At 39.5% G+C, this 26,537-nt stretch overlaps 1 protein-coding gene across 4 annotated transcripts in view; it reads right to left on the minus strand.

The window, feature by feature from the left end:
• Positions 1-1,260: 1,260 nt before the first annotated feature.
• Positions 1,261-26,537, minus strand: part of LOC133161329 (nuclear factor of activated T-cells, cytoplasmic 1-like) — a 50,276-nt gene continuing 24,999 nt past the window's right edge. For 2 of the 4 annotated variants that reach the window (XM_061289751.1, XM_061289752.1), the window contains 3 exons: positions 26,187-26,319; positions 20,643-21,299; positions 1,261-3,472 (listed from right to left, as the gene is read on the minus strand). In XM_061289751.1, the coding sequence (XP_061145735.1) occupies positions 3,417-3,472; positions 20,643-21,299; positions 26,187-26,319 (846 nt within the window). In that variant the 3' untranslated portion in view covers positions 1,261-3,416. Of the gene's footprint in view, positions 3,473-15,302; positions 15,393-20,642; positions 21,300-26,186; positions 26,320-26,537 lie in introns of all 4 variants that reach the window. The other 2 variants (XM_061289753.1, XM_061289754.1) reach the window with 2 other exon arrangements.

Consider the following 26,537-nt stretch of genomic DNA (forward strand, 5'->3'; position numbering starts at 1 on the left):
TTGAAACCCTAGTTTGAAACCCTAACCCTAGTTTGAAACCCTGACCCTAGTTTTAAACTCTAGGTTAAAACACTAACCCTAGTTTGAAACCCTAACTCTAGTTTGAACCCTTGACCCTAGTTTTAAAACCTAAAACTTTCATTTTTCATTTGAAAGTTGAAATGAAACTTCATTTTAGAAATGAAACTCTGGGAATGTTTTTCATAGAGCAGTGCGGGGCTTTGAAAATTAAAATAAGCCAAAACCAACGGGGTTCAAGTATAAAATTGTTGAAGTATGCATAATCGAGTGGAAAGGATGGCCTGGCTGAGTCATTTTTTTTTTACCGTCTTCCAGGGAATCTCGCTGCCAGTGGAAGAAGACCAAGGTAAAGAAAGGATGCCAGGAAAAAGGGGGGGGTGTTTGCCAATGTACATATATTGTGGGGCTATTTTGGGATTGCCACGGTCATCTAGGGGAGCACCGCCCAGGCCTGCCCTCTGTCTCTATGGGGATGGGTGCTTCATAACTTTGATGGATGGAAAAAGATCAGAGGAGTGGCAGGTGGTACACAAGAGTAAGGCACATCTCCCACGACGAGAAGCGTTTCACACAACGACCCACCACTAACAACTCTCCCCGGAAAACACACAGGCCTCTGCTTGCAGCAAGATGATAAGCAGCTTGTTGCATTTGATAGCTTGTCATAAAAGGAAAGTCACAGCCAAACGTTTTAGCAGTGATTCAAATTTTGAGTGTAACTGAACTTGCTGCTTCAGTATTTTTCAATTTCTTTAAAAAAATAACCAAACTATGAAAATTACTTTTGAAGATGTTTTTTTACAAAAAATAATATTTGTGAAATTAGTCAATTCCTTCATTTCCTGACCTGTCATCAGAACATGCATTTCAATTAGGCATATCAAAGCTACAGCAAATAAATAAACTCACTAGTGAGATGTGAAAGAGTTAAATTAGTGAAACCCAAAATTGATAAGGTGAAAACAGGCTGTTTTCAAGATATATAATTCCTTTTCTTTCTGTCTTTCTGAAAGTGTTTCAATTGAGAGGATGCTCCTGTCTCATGCAAGTCAGCCACTTCTTACATACCAATGGCACAGCTAGGCGATTTAACTACTATGGGTGAGCAGAGCCGTAACGCTCGTAGAGACAATTTTCTCTTGTGGAGGCAGCGGTTCATACATTACAAAATGTGAATGTAGCAGAAGCATATAATACAATTATGTCTCCACCACAAAGGTTTAAAAAGTCATTCGATACTAAATGGTTCCAATATTTTATTTAAACAAAACATGAAACGACCAAGAATATTTTAATATAACCACAATAATAAAAAACGGGAAACAAAACATTGAATTATCCCATCTTTAGAGTAAACACCAACACAGAACATGTTACTTTTTTGACAGCTCAAAAAAAAATTGGGGTCTTAAGTTATGCATGGTTACTACAGCATTTATGAATTCACACTTAAATGCACTTACTACTGCATTTATGAATTCACACTTAAATGCACTTAAAACACATTTCATTTTTCATAAATATATCATATCAATGAGACGTATGGCTCACCTTATGCCTACACAAAAAGCAATAGTCTATGATCTTGAATCCCAGAAGGATATTAAGGCACATAATAGAAACCTTGCTCATATAGTTTCGTCATGCTTTTATACTATAGGTCCCCAAATGTATGCAAGAGCTACATTAAAATCCATTATCTGCTAAATAAGACATATTAGGCCAATGTGCATGCGTCATAAGACAGCTAACATAAAAAAGGAAGGTTAATATGAGAGGAGGAAAGAGCACAACATTTGGTCAGGGAGCACTATCACCTGCTTCTATTTCTATGGTAAAGTGCATGATATTTTTGTATTGGGCGGAATCATTGGAAGTCTGGAAAAAAAAAAAACCTGGACAATAATATCACCAAAGATAAAATCCCTTGGTTTAGTCAAATCAATTATTGCCATTTAGAAGTAAGAGTCCTGCCAGGTCTTCATGTAAATGACCAAAATGAATAAAACTGAGGCGGTAGCATATTTAAATTATCCTTCTGCTCATTAAATCTACAGTGCAAGAAGGTAAAGCGTTAATTGCTTAGGAGTACTGTATTTTAGTTTAAATTCAGCAGGTAAGCATACCGTTGTTTAACTCAAAATGTGAAATTGTATCTGCACCATACAATGACAATAAAGTATTATATTCTATCCTATCCTATCCTATCCTACCCTATCCTATCCTATCCTACCCTATCCTACCCTATCCTACCCTATCCTACCCTATCCTACCCTATCCTACCCTATCCTACCCTATCCTACCCTATCCTACCCTATCCTACCCTATCCCACCCTACCCTATCCCACCCTACCCTATCCTATCCTATCCTATCCTATCCTATCCTATCCTATCCTATCCTATCCTATCCTATCCTATCCTATCCTATCCTATCCTATCCTATCCTATCCTATCCTATCCTATCCTATCCTATCCTATCCAAAATATGTTCATGCCACGAAGAAACCTTGGTCCTGGGTTGTGTGATGTTGAATGATTGTCTGTGCATTACTGTGTCATGGAGTGAGCATGACAAAACAGGCACTAGGGTGACAACTGTAATGAAGCGTAGTATAAATAGCAGAAATAAAAATTACAAAAAAGAACATTATACTGGAATGGGGAAGACAATTTGAAAGTCTAACAAATTGTAAGGCATATTGTCAAATTTGTGATTATACAAAAGAATATAATGCATAACATTCAGTATAAATGAACAATGAGAATAAAGAACAAGAAAAAAGTCTATTTGTTCACATACTCCCTACGTCATTTCCAAACTGTCAGTTTTCCCCATAAACAAATCATCAAAATGATACAAAAGTGTCATAGAAAAAAAATAAATGCTGCACTTTGGGATATATTCGTCCGTTTTTGCATTTTTGTGTCTGCTGCTGTCTGTCATCTTCACTACAAGTAAGGCACCAATTCAATGTATTTCCGTGGTCTGACAACACAAACAAAAGTCATGACACATGACAGTTACTTTTGTTGCATTAATTTGTCCATGCATGAATATAACATCAATATCACACTCCAAATGAAGATTGTCATTGTCAATTAAGGCAAGTGTTGCCCTTGATGTCACTTCCCATTTGTACAAATAACATTACATATATACTGTACTTACATAATCATAATAGATATTCAAACTTTTCCAGGCAGTCAATGTGAATCTGCAGCAAGTCTTTAAGGAAGAAGGAACTGATAGCAACACTGGACGGATGGGAAATCCTGGTCATGGTGGCTCTTCTTCATCTTCATCTTCTCTCATTTAGATTGTTTTTAGTTGATAATTGTGCGTGAGTTTGTGTGTGTGTGTGTGTGCTGCTGCTGCACAATCCTTAATCAATGGTCTATGCATGAGTGTGAACGGAAATGCTGGAAAGGTCATTCCTGATGATCTCGTTAACTGTGGAAACAAAAGAGTACCAGGTCATTTTTCTAAAATCACACCTGAGTGAATACAATTCAGTCTAATGTGTTATGGCAGGAGGTTGAGAAGTTGCATAACTGTTGTACATAACAAAATATAAAATAAATGATTCTTTTACTAATGACATTCTTCTTCTTTATATTATACTTCATCTATCAGTGTACTTCAATTCAGCCAAAGAACAAATTTTGGATAAGTTCTTACTTTTTTTTTTTTTTTTTTAAAGCCAAACACTTATTTGCACTGGATTATCAGACTCAGAAGGGAAATCAGGTGATATCATAGACAAAAATATCATTTAATGTAACAATGACATTACCGCTTGGACTCGGGACCCTTTCCAAATTTAAACAACTGTTGACCGTTTGAGAGCTGCAAACTATATATTAAAATTGAAAAATATAATATTGTCAACAAGTTTTAAGGATTTCTAATATTTCATAGGAAAACTTTAATTTTAATGGTAATTAATCATTATCGAGTACAAAAGTAAGTCATGATTCAAGAATAAAGTTGCAATAATCCATTAATGTCTAAATGCATGTAAATGAACTGATCGTGTCTATGTACACAAACTGTGTGACACAAAGAATTAGATTCCAATCATTAGAATCCATGACCACATTGTATAAGCAGCATTATGGCCCTACATATTGAACAGATATTATCCAACCAGAATAATCAAAGCACCATTTCATTGAAATGATTCAAATAACAAGATGACATCCAATCAAAAGACCAAGTTAAAGAACACAACTCAACAGGCTTGTACATTCACGATGGGTGACATCACTTTGGGCAAAACGACACCAAATAGTGGCATTCGGAAATACCAGTAACCTGGAATCCAAACAATCTATTGTCCTTGAAAAGTCATATCGGCTGCATACACACATCTCTTTACACAAGTCATCCTCGTGTCTTTCCTGTGCCTGCTCCTTTCCCACAGTCGGGCAGGCGCAGATCAGCCTGCTGCTTTTATCTGCTTTGTATTCTTTGGCAAAACATGGGGAAGTGACCAAGAAGATGGCGAGGACCTGGAGTCCTGCAGCTCAACGCAAACAAGAAGCTCCCTACTTATAAAGCTGATTGCGATAAAGCTTACTGATGCAGACTGAGAGAGACGGGGTCGAACAGTGAGGAGTCAAGACAGGAAGTCCACCCACCTTAAGGCAGTGTGTTGTTACAAGATACTGTTTGGTGACACACTGATTTAGTCAAGGGCGTCATCTGAATAAGTAAGTTGAGGCGAGCCACTTACCGGACAATTCAAGAGGCACTTTTGTCAGATCAATAAATGGGGTGAAATTGATAATAGAGTATTGGCAGATTATACCTGGGTTGAATATATGTTATGTTGTAGTTTGCCACACTGACAAGTGTTTCTAATATTAGGTTTTTATCACAAATCAAATGAAAATTGAAAGATTGCACCCTTTGAAACAGGCCACCCAAACACGCGAAAGCGCACATGCACGCGCACACGCAGACGCACACACACAAACACACACAGACACACACATGCATGGGACTCACCTCCCGAAACAGGAGGAACTCCCATTGGAAAAACATAACCTGTGCCAACATTGCAGGCTGTTTTGAACTCTATTTGGCTCAACAGGCATTTACACGCTCTAGGTTATTTTTAGCTCTGCCACTGCAGGGTATGAAGGAAGTGCGCACAGGTTTAACAATAAAACCAATGAAACTTTTATATTATGCCTCATCGCTGGAGCCAAGGTGAGTAACAGCATCAGGTAGTTCTCAAGAGTGAAGGGGAAAACCTAAAAGCTGAGCAATAAAAAAAGCCACAAATGTATTTTATATTGCTGTTGAATTGAAGAAAATCACATCCTTTCTTCATTCAAATAATACTGGAACTGCAGTGATGTATATCTTCCTTTTACTGCTAATATCAACTCTTACTTTCCACTGGTATAGTTGATCATGTTCCATTCTGAGAAACCTGGTGCTTAAGTGACACAAAATGCACAAGTTTCACGTTTGTTTTTGTTTTACATACACAGCGTCAGAGTGAGGACCACAGAAGCAGGATGTGGTCAGATGTCACCCCAAACGACGACACCAAAGACACTATGTGAAAGGTTGTCATAAAAATATGACAAGTTCTTGCAAAGGCTCTCACAAATTTTAACATCCCCTAACCAACATTTTCTTGGCATCGGCAAAACAAAACAAGAAGACACATTCCGCTATGTGTCATGGCAGACATATGAGAGCATTTCGTTTTGGAATCAAACTCAACTTCTCTAAAATGACTAGATAACCTCAAATATGCAGCATTAAGAAACATAGTCAGACGTGCTTCGGAACATTTTGTTCAATGTGGAGTGTGGCGGCAAAATATTATTCTATTTCTTAAGGAGCATGGACAGGTGAACTGCTTTAAATGTTGTACTATTTAACACATTTGCTTCTAACTAATTGATTGTGTCATCTCAGTGGACAGCTGGACAAACATTTGGTTTGGTTGTTTTTTCTGACTTGGTTCAGTAGCTCAGTCTAATCATGGAAAGCTGTAATTGAGAGGCTACACTCTCATGAATAAACAAAAACAGTGGAAAATGAATGGCATTATTCCCCTGGTGAAATAAGAAAAACATGTCACATTAGACTGACTCAAACATTAGTGACATTGTTCATTAGTAGCAGAGCCTTTGCAGTCAGTGGACCATAAAGCCGACCTGCCATGACCTATATTGACTAACTTGGGCAAGTAGAGATCTATTTAATAATGTGAGACACAAAACTATGAATACACTTTACAGACATTTAATGTCTACGGAATGATTGTCTTGAATGCCTAAATGAACCTGACACATTTAAATAAATGTCAAACGCTTTGTACCTTCAGCTCAGTAATATTAGCAAATTTTAGATTGAGGCATGCTGAACCAAAATAGCCCTCGCAAAAAGAAAAAAACAACAACACGAGGCTGCGTAGGTGGGACCTTGTTTGGTCAGGTTATAATAAGATAATAAAATCTCAGAGGGTCAATAAGTTAAAAGATCTATCAGACACCACCACTTGACAAATGTTCATGCTCGTCATATGGCAACAGCCACTTCAGTTTGTGCCTCTGCCCAGAGAAACACAACAAGAAAAGGTGAGCAGGTTATTTTTTTTGGCCTTGTGTTTAATAGAAACTCAATGCGCTCACTGGCGAAAGGCTTTATTTCTTTTAAGTTATCATTGAACCGCATCGTAGTTTATCTGACGTATTGATGCAAGGTGCCATCATTTTCATTGAACGCAGATGTATTAGTAGCTGTAATTTTAATAAATGCCGTATGCTCATTGTTTAAGTTGCGACTTCCATTCATCCATCCCCCCATCCAACCTAGATCAGCCAAGAACACAGAACCTCTCCATTGTGAAGATTAAGTGTGAGCTGGGCTGCTGTTCTGTGATTCGGCCTACAATCAAATAAAGTAGAAATATTTCTTGGGCACTGATTCTGTCAGAATGATGACAACATGACTTTTATATTTTTGTTCTAAGCTAGCAGCAGATGGACCCAAGGCAGTGAGCCAAAACTGAAATCAGGCAAGTACATTTTAGATTCAAACTATCACCCATTAATATATTACACTATAACTAATCCAACTTTGAGCATGATGGATTCATCTTGAAGCTGGCTTGTTACAGCGTCTTTGTCAAGACTGTTAGTGAGGCGTATTGTGCACTTGGGTTCAATATCATCAGGGCTTCTTTAGAAATCGGTGGCTACCCTGTGGTCTAGAGGCCCCATAACCACTCGGAGTTTTCAGCAGGTGAAACCTGATCTTAAGCTAAATCGGTTGTGACTGGCAATGAGCTGGCGGAGAGTGACGCCGCCTTCCATCAGCCTCTGAGCTGACTTTAGAAAGCTGGACCTCTGACCTAAAGGCTGTAACAGAGGTTTCCTGCCAGGGACTTCTGTTCTCACATTTAGTCCCAGGACACCAAAGGAGAGCAGGGCACCTTCCTGACCTTTAATCACTTTCATTACACGAATAAAGCGTCAGCTGTTGGGGTCAAGGACCTTCATGCTTTATAGTGAGGGGTGATGTTTCCTATGCTTTCTCAACACTCGTGTATTAGGACAACAGCCTTGGGAGAAAGAGGAGGCAGTTTCCTTCGATTGTGACATCCAGCTCACGCTGCACGTGAGGAAGTGTGCCTGTGTCATAGAATCTGGGTAATACAGTATAAACACTACTCACAAGAGTCGAAAGGACTGTTAAGACCTCTAAGACCTAAGTTAAACCTCATTTGAACTTCATGTGGAATTGATTTGGTGGGAAGCCAAACTAAAGGTCCAACTTGCTGGAGAGAGACAATTGAATTTCCTGCTACATATTACTTTTGTTTCCCCACTATATCAAATCTTCTCTTGGCCTCAGCAGAAACACTTAATGGACAATTTGCTGCCTCCCACACATACACGCACACACGACTCAAATGGCTGGGCGGAGAGACTCCGAAAACGTCACATATCCTATGCCGATAACGACATGAAAAATTAAAAGGGGTCCTGTGTCAGAAGACAAAAATAAAGTAAAAAAAATATTTATATTCTAAAAAAGACCTCAGACAGACCAGAGAGACTAAGTAAAGACACACACCCATAAAAAACTAATTTGAAAGAGTCAAAGTCCTTCATTAATGTACTTTAGCATGATAAAAAGCCTCATGAATCAATTAAGGTTTTGCAGGTAGACATCCTCAAATCTATCACTCTAATCCTTTTGGGTCTAGTGACGTGATGATGTACAGAGAAAGGGAGTTCCCTTTCAGAGCTTCTGAACACAGAGAAATGCAAAGTGTCCATAGCTGTGATTGTGAGTGTGAATGGGTGTTTGTCTAAATGTGCACTGTGATTGATTGGTGACAAGAACAGGGTGGAGCCAAGCCTAATAAAATATGACCTTGGAAAATGTGTGTAGAGCTTCACTTGAAAATTGCAGAAATAACAAAAAAAATGCAATCCAAGTTTAGCAACATCCCAAATTAGATTATCCAAAGAGCTATTGAAATTCCCACCCTGGTGTTTGTTTTGGCTGGAGTGGTGCGTAACCTTTGTCTTTGATCATGCACTCAACTGATATGCTGATGTGATCCTCCCTGTCACACCTTCCTCTGTGTCTCAGAGCATCACTTCCTTCTCCTCCTCCCCCTCATCTTCTCATTTCCTCCAAAACCCAGGAGGCTGCGGGTGTGCCCGTGAGAGAGTGGGCCCAAGGGAGGATAAGGATGAGGTGTTTACATGGTGGATGCTGCTTAGCATGCTCATCATATTTAGCATAGTTAGAGCAAGAGTACATAGTTGAATAATGTTTAACTGCAATACTAAAAAACTGTATGAATACTTTAATAAATTCTAGTCGTGGAGTGAAGTTTACTTAACATGCTAAGATAGCTGACATCTGTTACAAAAGGTAATGGTGGATAGTAAAGTGAGATTCATCATTGATGTATTAATTTGCTACAATTCAGAATTTTCTTAGGACAATATCTTAAAATTCATCATCCAACTTCATGTCTACACGAGTTTAAATGAAAACAACCCCAAGGAATGTAAATGCAGTGGATTTTAAAAGTCTACACACCCCTGTTTAAATGAGAGGTTTGTGTAGCCATACAAACAAATTAGACCATGACAAATTATCTCAGTAGGTTTTTCGGGGGTTTTTTTGGCCATAATTGTGACCTATAACCTGTACTTCTCAATTGACAAAAAGGGAAATCTTTTAGAGGGGAAGTAAGCAAAACTACGTAGTTAGAAAAGAGTCAAATGTCAGCAAAAGCCGACGAGAACATTTTCACTTTATAAAGTGTTAGAGAAACTTTAAATGGTGGTAGTTGTGGCATTTAAAATACATTTAATAGATTAAAAGTTTGCAGTAATAAAATGAATAAATAATATATTTAAATAAAAACAGCTTTTGTTATATATGTTAAAACTGTGTACGATGTGACAGTTGAACATCATTAAAATGATCTTTTGAAAAATATTCTCATTCTGGTCTCATCATATGCATCTAACTAAATTTGTAATTTTTATTCCTAAACCTGTCATGGCGGATCGAAGCTGGTCAACCTGAGGCTTTTGAGACAGAAGCCGTGACCAAATAGTGTGTCAGTTTCCGTGCATGTCACGCACACGCGTTCTCACAACCATATCTCCGTCACGCTGATAGTTTTCTTGAGACGGTTCAATGAACTCGGGTTAACATAGAATGTGAAGCTTCTATTTTTGATTGATTGTACGTTGTAAAAACATGAATGGGTTTTTATTTTATTTTTGGGCAACTTTGCAGCATGGATAAGCCATGCTACTAACTTACATAACAGCCTTGGATGATGTTGGCTAGTACACAGTGCACTTTGGAAAAGTTGTGTGCATGTTAATGGCAGGCGTAGCTTTGAGGGTGGGGTGGTGGGGGGTCATTTATCAGACTACATTTAAATCTTGCTAGGTGCTTGAACATTGCGAACTGCACTTTTAATTCTAAACAAAACCACATCCTCATTAGAGGGTGTTCACACTTCATTAACAACATTATCTCAGTTGTTTATTTTTACCATCCCTGCAAAACATTATTTTCATATCTAGACTTGTAGAAGTTATTGGTTACATTAATGGTGGAAAAAAGTTTTGCAATTCTTTATTCTGGTGTCATTTTGTTTTATATCACAAAAAAACTGGCATTTGAAAGTTGTTATATTCACTGTACAGAGGGAAAGACATGACTTTAGGTTTGAGGAATGAAAAGAGACAGATTAAAAGTTTTTGCGGCCTCATTATGAAAAGGTCTATGATAAAATCACTCAAGCGTCTTATAAACTCAGTATGGCAGATTCAGAATTAGAAACGTATGCTCCCATGGAGGCTGACGCGGAATATGAGCATACTGAAACAATCTTCAGCCAGTTTCCCTAGTCTGAGTGAGAATTGGGCTGTGTGAGGGAAAAGATGATGATTTGTAGCTGCATTTGTACATTTGTTGAGCTTCTTTAAATCACCTGTCGCATGTTAGTTGTAAGGTGGGATTCTAAAGTTGTTTTCTTTTACTTATACACAGAGAAACACTGTTCTCCTTGTCCAACAGGGTTAACCTCAGTGCATGCTTTATTGTTTACTATCAATCATAGAAAGGAGGCTTGGACTGACTCCCTCCTGTAACTTATTTCAGGGTCTGTGTTTAACAATAGTGTGGAATTTGGTGAGCATTTCTTAAAAATATAAAGCCCCTCTGTGACAAGTGTAACTTTTTTTCTCGTACTTGCCTTGGTTGTTTTTTGGTGAAGACTGCTCTGATTTGTGTCACCACCTTTCACGAGGATTCCGTATGATTTTGGCAAACTAGAATATTCTCCTCCACACCCAAGTAGTGAAAAGTCATGAAAAAGGCCCTCATTATTACTCTGACGGTAACTAAATCTTACAAAGCCCCTGCTGGGCGCCCAAACATGGCTTCAATTTTTAAACTGCTCTTGGGATGCGGCTAGATATGCTGAACTGTTGTTTGATTAACGCTCTGAGCATTGAACTCGAAAGCTGCCTTCCAAGCTTAAAGCCTAAATTGCAGAAGACACACACAGGGGAGATTCCTTGGGCACATGCTAACCTTTTTCAAGACTCAACTTTTTTTTTTATATATTCTAGTCAAAACCCCATCCACAAGCCATTGCTCTACTTTGAATCCTGACAAAATCTAATCCATCTGGAGTTTATTCATTCAATCATTCATCATCCGACCCGCTTATTCTCACATGAGTCCATTGTTAAAATTTTGTATCTGGATGAAAGGCACTGTACATTATTTTGTTTTAAACCAACAGGGTAGCGTCTTCAAGAAAGAAAATATAGATTTTATACATGCTGTTATCAATCATAGACAGGAAGCTTGGATTGACTCCCTCCTGTAATTTATTTGAGGGTCTATTTTTAACAAAAATGTGGAATTGTCTTAAAAATATAAAGCCCCTCTGTGGCAAGTGCATTGATTTCTCCAGCTTTCCCTGGTTCTGCAATGCTAACAAAAATCACCCTACACGGATGATAATGCAATGCCAGTTAATCATAATGCATAATTATGGATAATGTTAATGAACATAATTGTGTGGATTCTAATCTACCATGGATGGATGGATGGATGGATGGATGGATGGATGGATGGATGGATGGATGGATGGATGGATGGATGGATGGATGGATGGATGGATGGATGGACGGACGGACGGATGGAAACTCATTCCTGTCCTTGTGTTAAATAGTTTGTGCATTTTAGAAGTGAATCTTTGCTTCAGAGTAAAAAAGGTTAGCGAGCATGAAATGATTTCCCTATTTGTTGGAATGTTGCTGTGAAAGCAGCTGAGCTTGGTCAAATGCAATCAGGAGAGTCCAGGGACCTTTTGAGATTAATAGCTGCAGTGGGTCACATGCCAACAATTGCATTTCAGTGGTTATGATCATTCCCTCTTCAAAAATAAATATTTTCACCCACTGCTTTGTAGCTCCCTAAGCTGCAAAGAAATTAGTTGTGATCTTTAACTTTGCAATTGTTTATGGCGCTTAGATTTCTCCAGGTACAAAGGGGGCACTTTGAGTTTGTGTGAGCTTGCATGTCTACGCGTCAGGCAATGGAAGAAGTTGCCAGGGAAATATCACCAAGATCTCAAACAACTTTCTTCCACTTCAATTTTTCCCTTTTTCCTTCCTACTTGTCTGTGTCTACAGTATTTCTCATGTCATCATATGGCTGACCTGCTTCTTTTCATGCTCTTTGATTATTCCTGGATGTGAGGATGTGATGAAATTTCTCTGACCCCCAATGTTCCAGATTCCCATCTCTAATTTAGGCCCATCAGCACAAAACTCATTTTAAATGACAAACACTTTTTGGCAAGTAAATATTTTCACAGTTGCACTTTCTGTTTACCTGTCAACATGAATGTCGTGGAGTCCTTAATGGACTGTTACAGTGAAGCTGCGCTCGTAAATGTTTTTCACACTACTGCAAAGTATTTCAGACAAATCAATCATTTCACTTTTTATATTTGAAGTCATTAAGACTACCTCCCCATGTGTCTTTTTTTTTTTTTTTTTTTTGCTGGCTTTCTAATTACCTCTGCCAAATTTCCGCCTGCTTCTTTCAGAGTGTTAGTGACTAACTAAGCCAAGTGGTGCGAACCCAAGAGCATTCCCAATCTCCCACAGTTGGATCAAAACTTTCTCCTGACATCCGCATAGCGGGATACTTTTTCACTGAACAAACACATTTCAGACAGAGAGGAACCGTTATCAAGTGGTTTGAAAGGGAAACCTGTTTCTGTTTACTGATGCTGTCACGTACTTCCATTTTAAAAAACAATTCAAAACATCCAGCAACCCTTTTCCGTTTGTTTTTCCTGTGGCAAACTGTATGTGATAATTTCAAAAATTATACATGAAATATTAAATAGATTTAAAAGTGGTCAGTTTTCACTTCTGAACTTTGTGCTTCTCGTGTTGCTGCTACAAGATAACTGTGACTGTCTTGTGGATCTGTGAATCCACCCAAATGTGCTGAGATATGCTATGATTTTTCCATTCCATATTTCTATTGCCAACTGGAGATATCCTCCATTAAAGGCTAATGTATGGTTCATGTTACTCTACAGCATTTGTGGCATTTTGAGCAAGCTCTCCAAAGAGGAACAGTGGTTAAACAGTAGTGGCAGAATGTGCTTTTAATAACAAATAAAACAGCTTAGTTTCTGTCAGTCAGTCGTTACGCAAAGAAGCATAGCAGTGGACCTTCCATAAAAAAAAAAATGTTCAGTCTATGCGCGTGAAATCATAACTTAGGCACAGATAAGGATTATAAAGCTTTCTGGGAAAAGTAGACTCCCTCCGCTATCATCCTGTCATATTGTCATATTCCGAGGTGGTAGCTGGATGATCACAGATACTGTGTACACGGATACATATCCCAGCCAAGCCGCAGACCCTGTCTGAGTCCTGACCCGTTACGAACTGCGTGTCTCTGTGGCTTTTCAACTTGTGTTCCCTTAACCTCAGAATGTGAGCCACGTAAACCGACGCTCTAAACAGCTGTGTCGGGAGAAAGTGTAGGAGATACGTCATGCATGATTTAACTTAAGAAACAGAGCTTCAAATATTTTGTGCAGCTTGAATCAACAGCGTTCTTGAGTGCAGTCCAATTGTACTTTTCAAGCAATATTTCATTCTGTATCCAGTGTGTTGTTCCTTTTCTTAACAGCTTGGGTGAATTATAGAAAATAAGTTACACCTTCTTCCAGTAGCAAATCCCACAAAGTGATGATGTTTTTACAGAATAAACACTAGTAATTGAAAATCAGAACCTAAGAATCACATCTACAATTTATGAGTGTCATTTCCCAGACTAATGGGAAAATCAACTTATTTGGATAATTTAGGTGGAGTTTTTAGCAGACACATTCTTTCTTAGTGACTGTAGAAAATATGACAGAGCCATTGAAACTGGACCAGATCCTCTGGTTCTTCTGCCAGGGCTGTGGTGCACACGCAGGCAAAAGCAAGCCAACAAACGGATTGATTTTACACATTAATCTTTAAGCATCTGATCGGGCTAATTATGTTCCAGATAGTTTTAAAAATATGTAATACTTGCAATGTGACCTTTTCATATGTAACCACTTAGATCCAGTTATTTGTTCAACGCACACACAATCCTGACAATCGTGTCAAATATGTCTTACAAAAAAAAAAAAAGCACACTGATCACTACCAGGAATCTAACGGCTCTTATGTTGGGCCAGCGGTGATAAATGATGTAAGGGGAGACAGAGGGCAATCCAAAGATCTTCCACTGAACTGAACTGACATGGTGCTCAACTCTTCAGCACATTGGTTCACAATTTTACTTTTAAAAATAATAAAGCATAAACCTATTACACTGTAATACCTCGAGTTAGCGTTACCTAGGCGTTAGGTTAGAGTTAACCTGGCGTTAGGTCACGAAAACTAACAAACTAATTAAAACAAATTAAAAGAAACATTTTAACAATGCTTTTTGAAAACAAAAACTAACTGAAAGTACATACAAAACTATAATTAGGTCAAAAATGCATTACATTTTTATCTTTCAGACAAGTCGCTGATAGTGGTGGCCTGACTTGTGTGTATGCTGCATGGGATGAATTCCTGCTCAGTGGCGGTGTGCATGTGGGTGTGAATAGTTGTTTGTCTCTACGTGTGCCCTGCGGGATGGCGACCAGTTCAGGGTGTAGTCTGCCTTTCGCACATTGTTTCCTGAATTGGAAAACTGGTTTTGAAAATCGGTGGAGACATGAGCATTCTGTGTTCATTTAAATCTATTTATTTCAAAGTTATAGAATGTGAATTGTTTGAAAATTGTAGTTTAATTATATTATATTATATATATATATATATGGCTTATAATAATAATAATAATAATAATAATCATTAATAATAATAATCATTAATAATAGTAATTATTATTATTATTGAAAATGCCTCCTGCTGCAGTTACAAAAATACGCATTTGAGGAAATATCGTCTGCATCAGTTATGAGACATTAAACACTATTAAATCTGTTGAAAATAAATATTATGTTGATTTGTTTGGGGTTTAGAGCTTCTCCCAAGTCTTCTACTTATGGCTTGTCATGTTTAAGTCTGCCAGGAAAAGAGTATTCTCCTGAGAAGGCATCAATAACAACAATAGTGAAATACTTACATCCTGTTTGTGGTCATTAATAATAAAAAAGCCATCACGATTTCTCTGGTACCTGTCAATATCACTTTGTCCAGAGGGCTGTTTTCTTGGCATTGCACTTAACCACAGCATTTTTTTCGACAGACATTTATCCAGTCTTGACCTTCATAAAAGGGGACATAGGTTAAAAAGGTTGGGGGTCACTTCCCAGACAAATACTTAGAAGTCTTGCTGACTCCACCACTAAAAGACAGGAAGTATACATTAAAAAATAAAAATAATAATAATGATTTAAGCAAATATGCTTTAGTTAGTCCCATTAGACACTTCAAACCTTGAATTAAATATACACCCTTCCCCCTAACTCTGTCTCTTCAGTCCTCCCCTCTGATCCCAAAGCCAGCCTTGCGGCACACTCCAATGTTATCGACTCAGCATGTTTTCAGCGTGGTGTGGACGCACTCTCAATCATCATTAAGGGTTTTGGAGAGTCCTGGGGTCTGGGAAATGTTCCAGAATGTGTAAAAGTTTCCATGAGGAAAGCCTCAGTTGCTTTTAGAATCATCTGTGTTAGACGGAGATCCTCCACAAGAATAGAATGCTCCTTTTTGTTCCCGAAGAGAAGGGGATTTGACGTTTTGATTTTCAAGTTGAGAAAACAAGCCTCGTCAAGTTTCAAATACAGAAACCCTGCACTGAAGAGGAAACAATCACAAGTAAAACTACCCTGAAACGCAAAGCAATCAGAGCACATATGTTAACTGTCAGAAATTGACTGAGGCCCCTATGTTTTTGTTTTGTTTTGTTTTGGAGAATAAAGGTCCTCTGTGTCCCAGAGAGGCAGCTGGTACAAATCGGACCTTCTTATTAGCACTACTGTGCTGCATTCAGCTGTATTTCATGATATCACCAATCACAACAGCAGCTAATAAGACAGGACACACTGCAGTAGCCCCACAGGAACAAATGCCTGGCCCAGTCACCATGCTTCTCTTGCTACGCACACATGTGCAAACATACATATACATATGTACATACATTCACACGCATTAATGTACTGTATATGTGTAGCAAAATCATTTAGAACAGAAATATTTCTTAAACTAAATCTAGTCCCTAAATGAGGTCCCTTAAAACTGCTTTGCAAAAAAAATAAACTCTGTGGTTTGAAATTATTTTTTTACCTGGCAGTTTTAATGTTGTTATATGATGTGAAACAAAAGTGCCCATTTTGCTCTAATTATCAAACTGAAAGGACACTAAACAAGGACAGAGTTTTTTGGGGTTCATAAACCAGTAATGTCGTTTGCCTTTTGTCTTTGTCTATTGCACTTTTTCGGTTTTGACTAAAAGCTTTGGGAGAAAAAACATTTCCTCCACCTGTGTTTTTCATCAATCACTATTCTACACGGCTTACACAGTCTGTGGCTTTGTGTGTGTGTGTGTTTGTGTGTTTAATGACAGCAGAACAACAACTAAAAGTGAGCTGGCTGCAGTTGCGCTTTATGTGAAGCAATTACAATTAAAATGTTTGTATTTACGTCGACGGTGATGCATTGGTTAGCACGTCCGCCTCACAGTTCAGAGAGTGCGGGTTCGATTCCACCTCCTGCCATCCCTGTGAGGAGGTTGCATGTGCTCCGCGTGCCCACGTGGGTTTTCTCTGGGCACTCCGCTTTCCTCCCACATCCCAAATAAACATGCTTAGTAGGCCGATTGAGCACTCCAAATTACCCCTAGGTGTGAGTGCGAGCGAAGATGGTTGTTCGTCTCTGTGTGCCCTGCAATCGGCTGGCAACCAGTTCAGGGTGTCCCCCACCTACTGCTTGATGACTGCTGGGATAGGCTCCAGTAAGCCCACGACCCCAAAAATGGATGTATGTATGTTTGTATTTACTGTTCATTTAACTTCCATTGCTTTCTATGGTACAAATCTATTCTAAATTCAATGAAACTACTGGCATCCTCGAAACTTGTTTACACTGTACATTAAGCTTTGTAAAACATGCATGTTCGTTTTGGTCATCCACGGTAGGGTGACCTGCTTTGGGTTTCCGAAAAAGAATGGGGGCTTGGTCATTTTCTTTAGGGCGGGGTCATTTTTTTTTTTGGCGGGGGTCATTTGTGTCATATGTTATGACACAAATGACATGGTGTCTGTATAGCAATTGCATTTATTGGCCCAAATAACAGAAAACAACATATGTACAATAACAAAAACATATTTACACTAACACTAACTAGTGTTATAGCGGTACACTAAGTAAAAAAAGACAGAGCAAATACGGCCATCGGTGCAGCATTTGAAGAAGAAAAAAAGGGCTTCTCTTCAGTCCTCTTGGGGGCTGCGTTGGCACCTTTATTTGCCACAGACACATAAGTGCCTGCTTTGCATGTCAAGCACTCAGCTTCAGGATCACGACCCTGGAGAAAGCCTGGGAATTTGAACGTGCCTTTGCGTTTCGGCATTGCTTGTTAACACTCGGTGTACACTGGCCAGCCCATCCTATTTCGTAGCAAAGTGACTAGATTTGAGGAGAAGGGCGTGACCTATTTGCGAACGATACAGAAAAACCTGGAATTGAGTGAAATGGAATGGAGTAGCAATTCTATTGACAATGTACTGTACATGTTTGAGGCAGTCAAACAAAATCCCGGACGATTTTTGAAATTCCCCCCGAACGTTTTTTTAGGGCTCATAAGTAGGACATGTCCGGAAAAAAGAGGACGTCTGGTCACCCTAATCCACGGTGCACTGTACAATACAGGGAATCTTCAAGCCATATTTGGGATCCTGTTGTGCTGAAGGCCATTCTTAGGTCGGACTAGTGATCCGGAAACCGGCATTGGGGCTATTGCATTCAGCCTTGCTCACATCAAGTACAGCAGGTAAACAAAATCTACTTTGGAGATTGTGTATTGCGGTCCAGGGGTTTAAAACTCTGACTCGCGCCATGCTAACAGTGCTCCTTGCGGTACAGTAGCTCATTGTTGATAAGTTGAGTGATTTCTCAAGGGCTATATAAAATCCAGCCCTGGCCAGAGAGACACATTTCCTTTGCCTGATGAGAGCTGGAGGCCTAAGCATTGGAGCGTGGGAGGCGCTGTACTCTTGGGGAAGATCAAGTGTGCGCCCCTGGACTCCAAATCACCAGCCCCCAATTGCTGAGGAGCAACACAATGCTATATCCCTGGCGTTAAATCACTGCTGCTGAGGTGAGGTCATCCGCTTGTCTTCCTCTCTAATGGAGAGCTCAGCTCACTAACGCACAGCGGTAATGCATGGAGAAGGGAAGCAGGAGGTACTGTGAGCTACCTTTCAATCTTATTTATTTTAACTTAGGACTCATTTCAGGAGTTTGAGAGAGAACTGGGAGCGCCAGATGCCTTTGGAGTATGCTGTTACCACCACATACTTACCGGGCTCCAGAAGCTCACCGCAGAATGCATGAGCAGATGACAGGTGATGCAAAGTGGTAGGACACTGAGGTTTTCATGGGAGCGCTACGCTGTCCTGGGTCAATCAATATACATTCCTGTGCGTCCCTAATGCAACTGTAATCACTGATAGAATACATTTGGCCATTGGGTGTAGAAAGACTGAGCCCATTAAATGACAATGGATAGAGTAGTGGGGAAGGGAAACTAGGTTACACGATTTTAACCTGGTATTTCAATGGACTTCAGGCACATCTTAATTACTAGACATCTGTGTAAAAGGACACCAATAAAAAAAAAAAAATCAAAAATAAAGCTGCAGTTACACCTAATTTAATTATTCCGAATGACATGTGAGCTTCAGTCTGTGATGTTGGTAACAATGAGAGCACAATTCACATTACAAGGTTTTAGGTGTGTTGCATGAATGCAAATATGAATATAAAAACACCAAGGCTGAAGCCTGTTTTGCCTACAATCAGTGTCCACTTTGCAACATTGGTTTGGCTGAATTTATACCTGCAACAATTAATCAATTAATTGAAAACTAAATGATTATTAAATGAATCAATTATTTTGATAATTGAAAATTAATTGCTTAGCTTACTACTGTACAAATCCTCTGATTTAAGCATCTCAACAATGTTGATATTGTCTGATTTCAGTAGTCCTTCCTGAAAGCAGACTGATTATCTCTTGTGTTTGAATTGGCAAACATCTACTTTTACTTTGGAACACAATGATCATTTCGTCCTATTTCATGCATGTTTTTGGAATATGGGAGGAAACTGGAGTACCTGGAGGAACTAATAGCTGATGCAGTATTCAAATTTTGCAGCACTACTGAACTGAAAGAAAACACATCCACAAACAAGTGTGTAATAACTTAATATAGCTGATTACAAAATCCTTCATTGTCTACATTGCCTGTTTATGACGACGAATGGGACTCATCAAAACCGGCAGATATGCTGACAACACAATTACAGTTCAGCAGCATCAACTCCCCACTCCCCTGCTCCCCTCATGCACACCGCTTGCCTGGGTGAGTTGTTGACAGGTACACACCCACAAACACGCATGCACTAATGTTAACAGGAAGGTTGACAAGGTAAGCGTTCAATGAGGGTCATTGGTTCCCCTCCTGTATTACGATACAGGGGGTTGTTACAATTTCAAACTGAGAAAATCTACTGAACATCCTATGAATACATATCATAACAACTAATGGTGGTTCTGCTAACATAGATAACAGGTTGATGACCCAAGAGACATGCTGTGGGATGGACACAGAAGGCAATAAACTCGGCCATATTCTCCCTTGGGTGTGTCTGATCTCATTGCCAGAGTAGACCCATGACCCTTCAGTCTCCCTTGATGACGACAGCTACACGGACTGTACTCCATAGGGAAAAGACGGGAAAAAGAACGACTCTGCCTCAAAGCTCCCAGCATCCCTCCCAAAAAGCCAGGCGGAGAATAGGAAACCCCTACCTATTGTTTTGCTTCCTTCATTAGTCGATATGTCAACAGTTTGGTCCGCCACGCGTGTGCCACTGTTTTGTTATGCTGGACCTCGGCTGACCCCAAATTCTCTGTGATGTTTTGACAGATTGTTTCAAAATCTCATCATCTCAATGTTGTGTTATGAACTAAAGCAACTACTTGGACAATACAAATAGGATAAGCAAATAAATTGCCTGGGACTAAAATTTAATTATTTAATATGTTGTTTATTTGGATTTCTGCTTAAGTAAAACAAATGTGACTTAAATTTGTAGTCTGCATTATGGGACAAAATTGTAGCGAGAGCCTGGTAAAATAGGCTGTGGGGGTAACGTTTTCTGATTTTAAAAGGTATCAATGTTCTTAGTCAATAATCTATATTGTTCATATCATATTAATGATAAACACTGTTTGAAATTGTATTTTTACTCTCGTGTAAGGTTGTACGCAAGTCAGACAGTGAACTCACCATCATCTAGGTACATCTGGTCCAGTTCTTGAGGTTCCTGTTTGACGGTGATGGCAGGTGGACTTGATTCCTCATGAAACAGGCTGGGTGAGTTCCCTCCAGCCTGGGCTGGGGTGGCTGCTACCTGAGCCTGGCTGGGGCTGTAGACCTGGATAAATGGACTCTCTGCTGGCCCACTGGGAGTAGAAGCATGGGAGGCTGGGGAAGATGAAGGGCTGCTATTGGCATAGGCTGTGTGGAATCCATGGGTTCCTGGGCTGTTGAGGTGACTGGGACTTCCCTGTGTTTGAAGCATACCTAGGGGAGAGCCATGGTCGGGAGATGCTGGATGGGTGAGGGTTGGCCTGCTGCTGTCTTGGAAGCTTGTCATCAACTGACCTGAAGGTGCTGCATGAGTGGGACTATTTGGGAGGCACTTGCTGAATGCCACAGGGGAGAGATCATGCAGGGTTGGGCTGGAATTGGGGGACGATGATGGTATGGCAGCATTAAGAGAAGGGCAGGGAGGGTATCCACCAGCCAGACAAGCATCATGATCAGCAACAGGCATGATGGGATTTAGTCTGGGATGATTGAAGTAGGGTTTTGAATGCAGTGGCAGCACTGAAGTCCCCAAAGAATCATATTCATCACTGGGTTCTGTCTTTATTATCGGCACTGAAGAATGGAAAGGAGAAAGAAAGATGAACATATTAAACAAAATTTGCAGAGGCATCAATGTGGCAAAATGCTTGCATGAAGAAGAATGAGTAAATCAATAGGCGTGTACACTTGTGGTGACCATGCCACTGATAATCCAAACAAATAACCAGTAGCCATGGTTCAGTGTTTCACTGTGAAGGTCTCAGTAGTCTGTCGTGAAAAAAAGCCAAAGAATAGGGGGAAAAGAAAAATGGATGAGTCATCAGAGTGGAAAACCACAGCTGGTTCTAATAAAGACTAAGACCTATTTTCTTTGGACTCTCCTCCAGCTCTGATAGCCAATAAAACTCTACTTTAAGGTTGCTGCTGCTGTTGCTTCTACATGAGGAGGAGCTGCAGGTCCCTTGGTTTTGCCTGCCCTCTAGAAGCAATTGTTTCTCTTAGGACCAAATGATAGACATGACTGGATTCTCATTGGGATGGGTTTCTTAAGTGGCCAACGAGTTGCGTTTGTGGTTTCAAGAGCTTCAGGCTCGGGCTAATCCAAGAAGAGTGCAATGACCCCACTTGATCATGATGATCCTGTCTCTGGAACTTCCATTCTAGCACAGGCAGTTTGCAATGTTTCCTGATGCTTTTTGACTGATAGGTATCTTATGCTTCTTCAAATCAAGACACGTGTTGGAGGGTGGATACACAGGATACGTTTTGTTTTTATTTCTGTGGAGGGCCTCCTCAGACTTTACCAGTTATTAACAGAGCTTCATTGTATAGATTTGGGTTGAGAAAAAGAAAGAGAGAAGGGAAAAAGACCTACCAACTAAGAATTCCCATCTACTCACTACTGTTTAAACTACAGTCATAGTTAAGAGTGGTGGGTTTCCATTAACTTTATATTTTCAAGTTTTCATGAATTGTAAAAATAAATGTATATAGAAATGCTACAAATTCGAAAAAAATGCTGACATTTATCGATTTTTTTTATGATTGAACGGGATGGAGTTTTTAAGCGTATCGATAAAAGTAAAATGCTAATTTCGAAGAAAAATGATAAATGACAGGTTTCAAGAATAAATGATATGACTGGAAACCACATTCCACATTTTGACCGGCTATTATGTCATGCATACTGTAGCCACTGAATATTGGCACAATTGTGACAAGAGTTCTTCCAAAAACCAAACCATGACAGCAATTTGTCCATCATTACTTTTGTGATCAGCAGTGCCTTGGGAAGTTCTCATTCAACGTCATGTCAAGGGGCAGTCTCCTCTCCTCTCAATAGTCGCAAAATATTAACTAATGGAAACGGGGCCAAGTCGCGAGTTCGTTTTGTGCATTTTCACTTAAAAATGTCGAAATAGTTGGTTGGAAACCTATTAGTGATTAGTTGATGCCAATGATTAGGAATATTCTAATTAAATAAATTCAATAAAGCAATTGAAATTTAACTACAATTTAATATATCATTGATTTTTTATTTAAATATAAGAATTGAGTAACAGGAAAACATGCTGAAAAATATCAAGTTAAATATGACAAATGTTTTTTCGATGTGTTGTTACTTTTGTGGGAGGAGAATTTAAAAGATAATAATCATGCCTGTCCGCCTCTGGGGTCCTGAGCTGTGGTGCAGTGATAACAAAGCAGGGAGACCATTTGCGTCAGTCCTGTCTGCTTTCGGAGCCCAGGGAACAGGTTGTCTGGAGAGCATCGTAAGGCAAGTCCCATGATTCAAGGGCCTTCTCTCTCGTGCAGGGGAACAACATAAACCTTACATGGTCCATTCTACTGTCACACCTTCGTTTTGCTTTTTCCCTCTGCCTCCCTTCTCTTATTTCAATGGACGATCAAGGTCTATCAAATCAATTGCTGTAGTTTTGTTGAAATGCAATGGTAAGGTAGTATTACTTCAGTGACACTATATTGTCCTCTCTAAGTTTGGATACTATTCTGTATGACAAGTTACGTGAAATAATAAGACAAAGGTATGAATGAGAAAGGCAACAATCAAATGAAAGGTTGGTTTCGACACTTGTGGAAGTCCCATCTGATATATAAGCCCAACAGATCCTTCTCAAGATTAGACCATGTCTAGGTCTCCTTTTCATTTCATACGAGTTCAGAAAACAGATTTCTCAGTAACGTCCAACTTCATCTGGCTTTTATTCCAACCCCCAACCTATGGGTTATGGCCCAAAGACATTCGATGCTTTGCACATGTTTTTCTCTTCTATTTCTAATAGTGTCTATAGGCCAAATTTACGAAGATCATAAATAGCGGGTGCTAAATTATGTGTTTGTTCTAACATATTGCACAGGCTGGTGGGTGTGTTGAATGTGATTTACTAAGATTGCGATCTTTTTTAATATGCACATTGGTTAACCAGAGGGGTCAGTAAGCCAGTCTCAGGGGTTCAAGATACCGTGCATGTCTGTCCGTTCCATTCACTTTGTTTGTGTAGTTTGTGACACCACAAAAAGATCATTGTATTTTTCCATCACAAAAATGTTCACATATGCGTCAGCAAGAAAGAACGATAACAGCATGACTAAAATGGAAAATAAAGGTAGTGTCACCCGCATCCGTGTTGCAGAGGTGTTTGCCTCATCCTTCCGCTCATTCAAACAAGTCTATTTCAAGGGTAGGTTTAGTCTTTTAATAGATGAGCAGACACCAGAGTGTGAAAGAAATGTTCTTCGTTAATAACTTCAGTAACCACAAATGTTCTTCAAGTGGGACAGCGGGCCGGAAGAGTATCTTTCACAAAGGAAAGCAAGAAAGTGTTGACAACGTATGTGGGCGCAAAGGTGTGGGTGTCCTCAGCCTCGAACGTGGCCACAACGTTAGTTGTTCCCTTAATAGCTGACACAAGAACAGCTCTGTACAGCAAAAAGCTTAAACTTAGACGAAAATGATTTCCTCCTTCTTTGTTGTATTGAAAAAATATTGCATTTGAGATAAGGTGACAACTGTGGGTGTGCTACCGATAAGCTTAATGCAGCCTTTATTGTGAATGCTTCTCCATTCAGACTTCTGCAATTATAACCTAAAAAAGACAATTGTATATTTGATATTTTATAATGAGTTGTAATAAATGACTACCACATCTCAAACTACCACCAAATTGCTTGTTATTCGGGGGACTCCATGGCTTTAAGGCCAGAGAACTAATTATACTCTGTTGGCCCTGCCTGTGTGGTCTATACTGCACTTGTGGTTGACTTGGCAGCAAAAACAAGATCTTTTAATTAGACCTGTATTTATGCTCAGCAAAACGATTGGGAATGCATAATGGGGGCCGATAAGATTTACTTTCTTTGAGGCAGTACAGTATATAAAATGAATATACTAAATATGGCCACAGTTTGACTGCCTTGAACTGGCCAAATTACGCACTATGCACTTGTAAATCAAAGCAATCAGGGATCTTCAAATAGGGCTCTCCTCTGCATTTCTCTCAGAGCCTTTTCCAAAATGTGTTTTATCTCCCATGGGCATAAATACATCTGCTGATAATTCTAGACAGCACATCTTATTAACAGCTGTATACTTATAACACAGTTCATCATACCCTAGCAACAGTAGACTCATTAGATGACTGAGCTGCAAATATAATATTGCAACAAAAATTGTACCACCTACTGGGGAAAATTAGCTCCAGAGCAAATTTACCTCAGATTTTTATGACTTTAATTTAAAAGGTATAACTCCATACATTTAGTTATCTATTATAGGTCATGGGGTGAGCTGAAGCCTATCCCAGCAATTTGTTTTAGTTTTGAGTTTGCATCTAAGTGTTGCTACCCAGTTGTTTTAACTACAGTCTGCTTACAGCTCCTACAGTAGCTCATGCTTATGCCTGCTTTAACTAAACTTGGAAAGCAACTGAAAACATAGTTGCTGACCACTATACTTATCTCAGCACAAATTTGTCTTCACACACAATTCTATCACCAAGTGGTTACTATAAGATAGAAAGTTAGCCTGACTTAGTTTGCAATTGGTTTAATGTTATTGTTGGGACATTACAGTCGAAGAACCACCACCAAACTTTTTTTGTCAACTTACCACCATGCCTTTGTGGTGGACGTGGCTCTTGGGTTTTTTGTTTTTGCTCAGAAACCTTGTGACCACACACCTTGCCTTCAACTAAAATCAAGCATAGTTTTTTTCTGCACTTCACTGTATTGAAAATGTGTCCATATACCATTTTTCCTTGGTCCCGTTCAAAGCATGACCATTACTGCATCACTTTTACGCAGTGCCTAGCGTAATTTTGCTGTGAGTTGCAGGTGAACTCACCACCAAAAGCATTACTTATCAGTGAATCGCGTGAGAACTCACCACCTAGCGTTATTTCTCTTGATAAAAGATCAATAATGCTTTTTAACAATGCAATCACCTGTGTCTAAAGTCCATGTCTGTAATGTACAAACAGAACACCTTTTTACACTTCCACCAACCCATTCTTTAAATTCCAACGTGAGGGCCATCTATGAACACCAAGAGAAGTGTCCCTGAGTTTTCAGGTTGCTACACGAATGACAGAGAATAACGCTGCATGTTTGAGTGCATATGTCCACACATATGTATGGACACACCCCTGCATATTGCTGGGTGTGTTGGAGCACCAGGTAGGTATCGTGTGATGTGGGGGTGTGAGAATGAGCTCACAGGGGGATTGACTTGTCTACATCAACACTGCTCCAAGGCTCTGTCACTCAGCAAGTACACCTCATCACTGGGGAACGTGGTCTCACAACAGTATAAACACACTGCAAACACTCACAGGCGACCAAGCACTGCCCAGTAAAAAAATATCAAAAAATGGACACGATTGTAAAATAAAAAGAAAATTGTGTTGACATAAAAAAGTATGTAATATGAAGGATGCTTACCGCTGGGAGGAAGATAGGTAAAGTTCTGGTACTGGCTCCTCTTCCTCTTGCCATTGCACACGTAGAAGTTTACCTGCAGCGGGTTAGATATTCTCTGGTTTCGGTAAGGTGGGATCTCAACAAAAAGTGCATTCTGAAACAAAAATAACATTTTACCCCTTTGAGACAGGTAGCCAGACAGACATATAAATGGTTTAAATGAGGCCATCTGGAATGCTTAGAAGCAGTGGAGCCCCCGAGGTTGGTCCAGTGTCCAAGTTTGTGTTTGAGGAAACCCCAGAGCTTTAGCAAAAGTTGCTGGCTTATTTGTTATTGGGGTTCTTTTTTTTTTTGCACAGCTCTCACTCCACC

The sequence above is a fragment of the Syngnathus typhle genome, linkage group LG10, assembly GCF_033458585.1.
Source record: "Syngnathus typhle isolate RoL2023-S1 ecotype Sweden linkage group LG10, RoL_Styp_1.0, whole genome shotgun sequence".
Lineage (NCBI taxonomy): Eukaryota > Metazoa > Chordata > Actinopteri > Syngnathiformes > Syngnathidae > Syngnathus > Syngnathus typhle.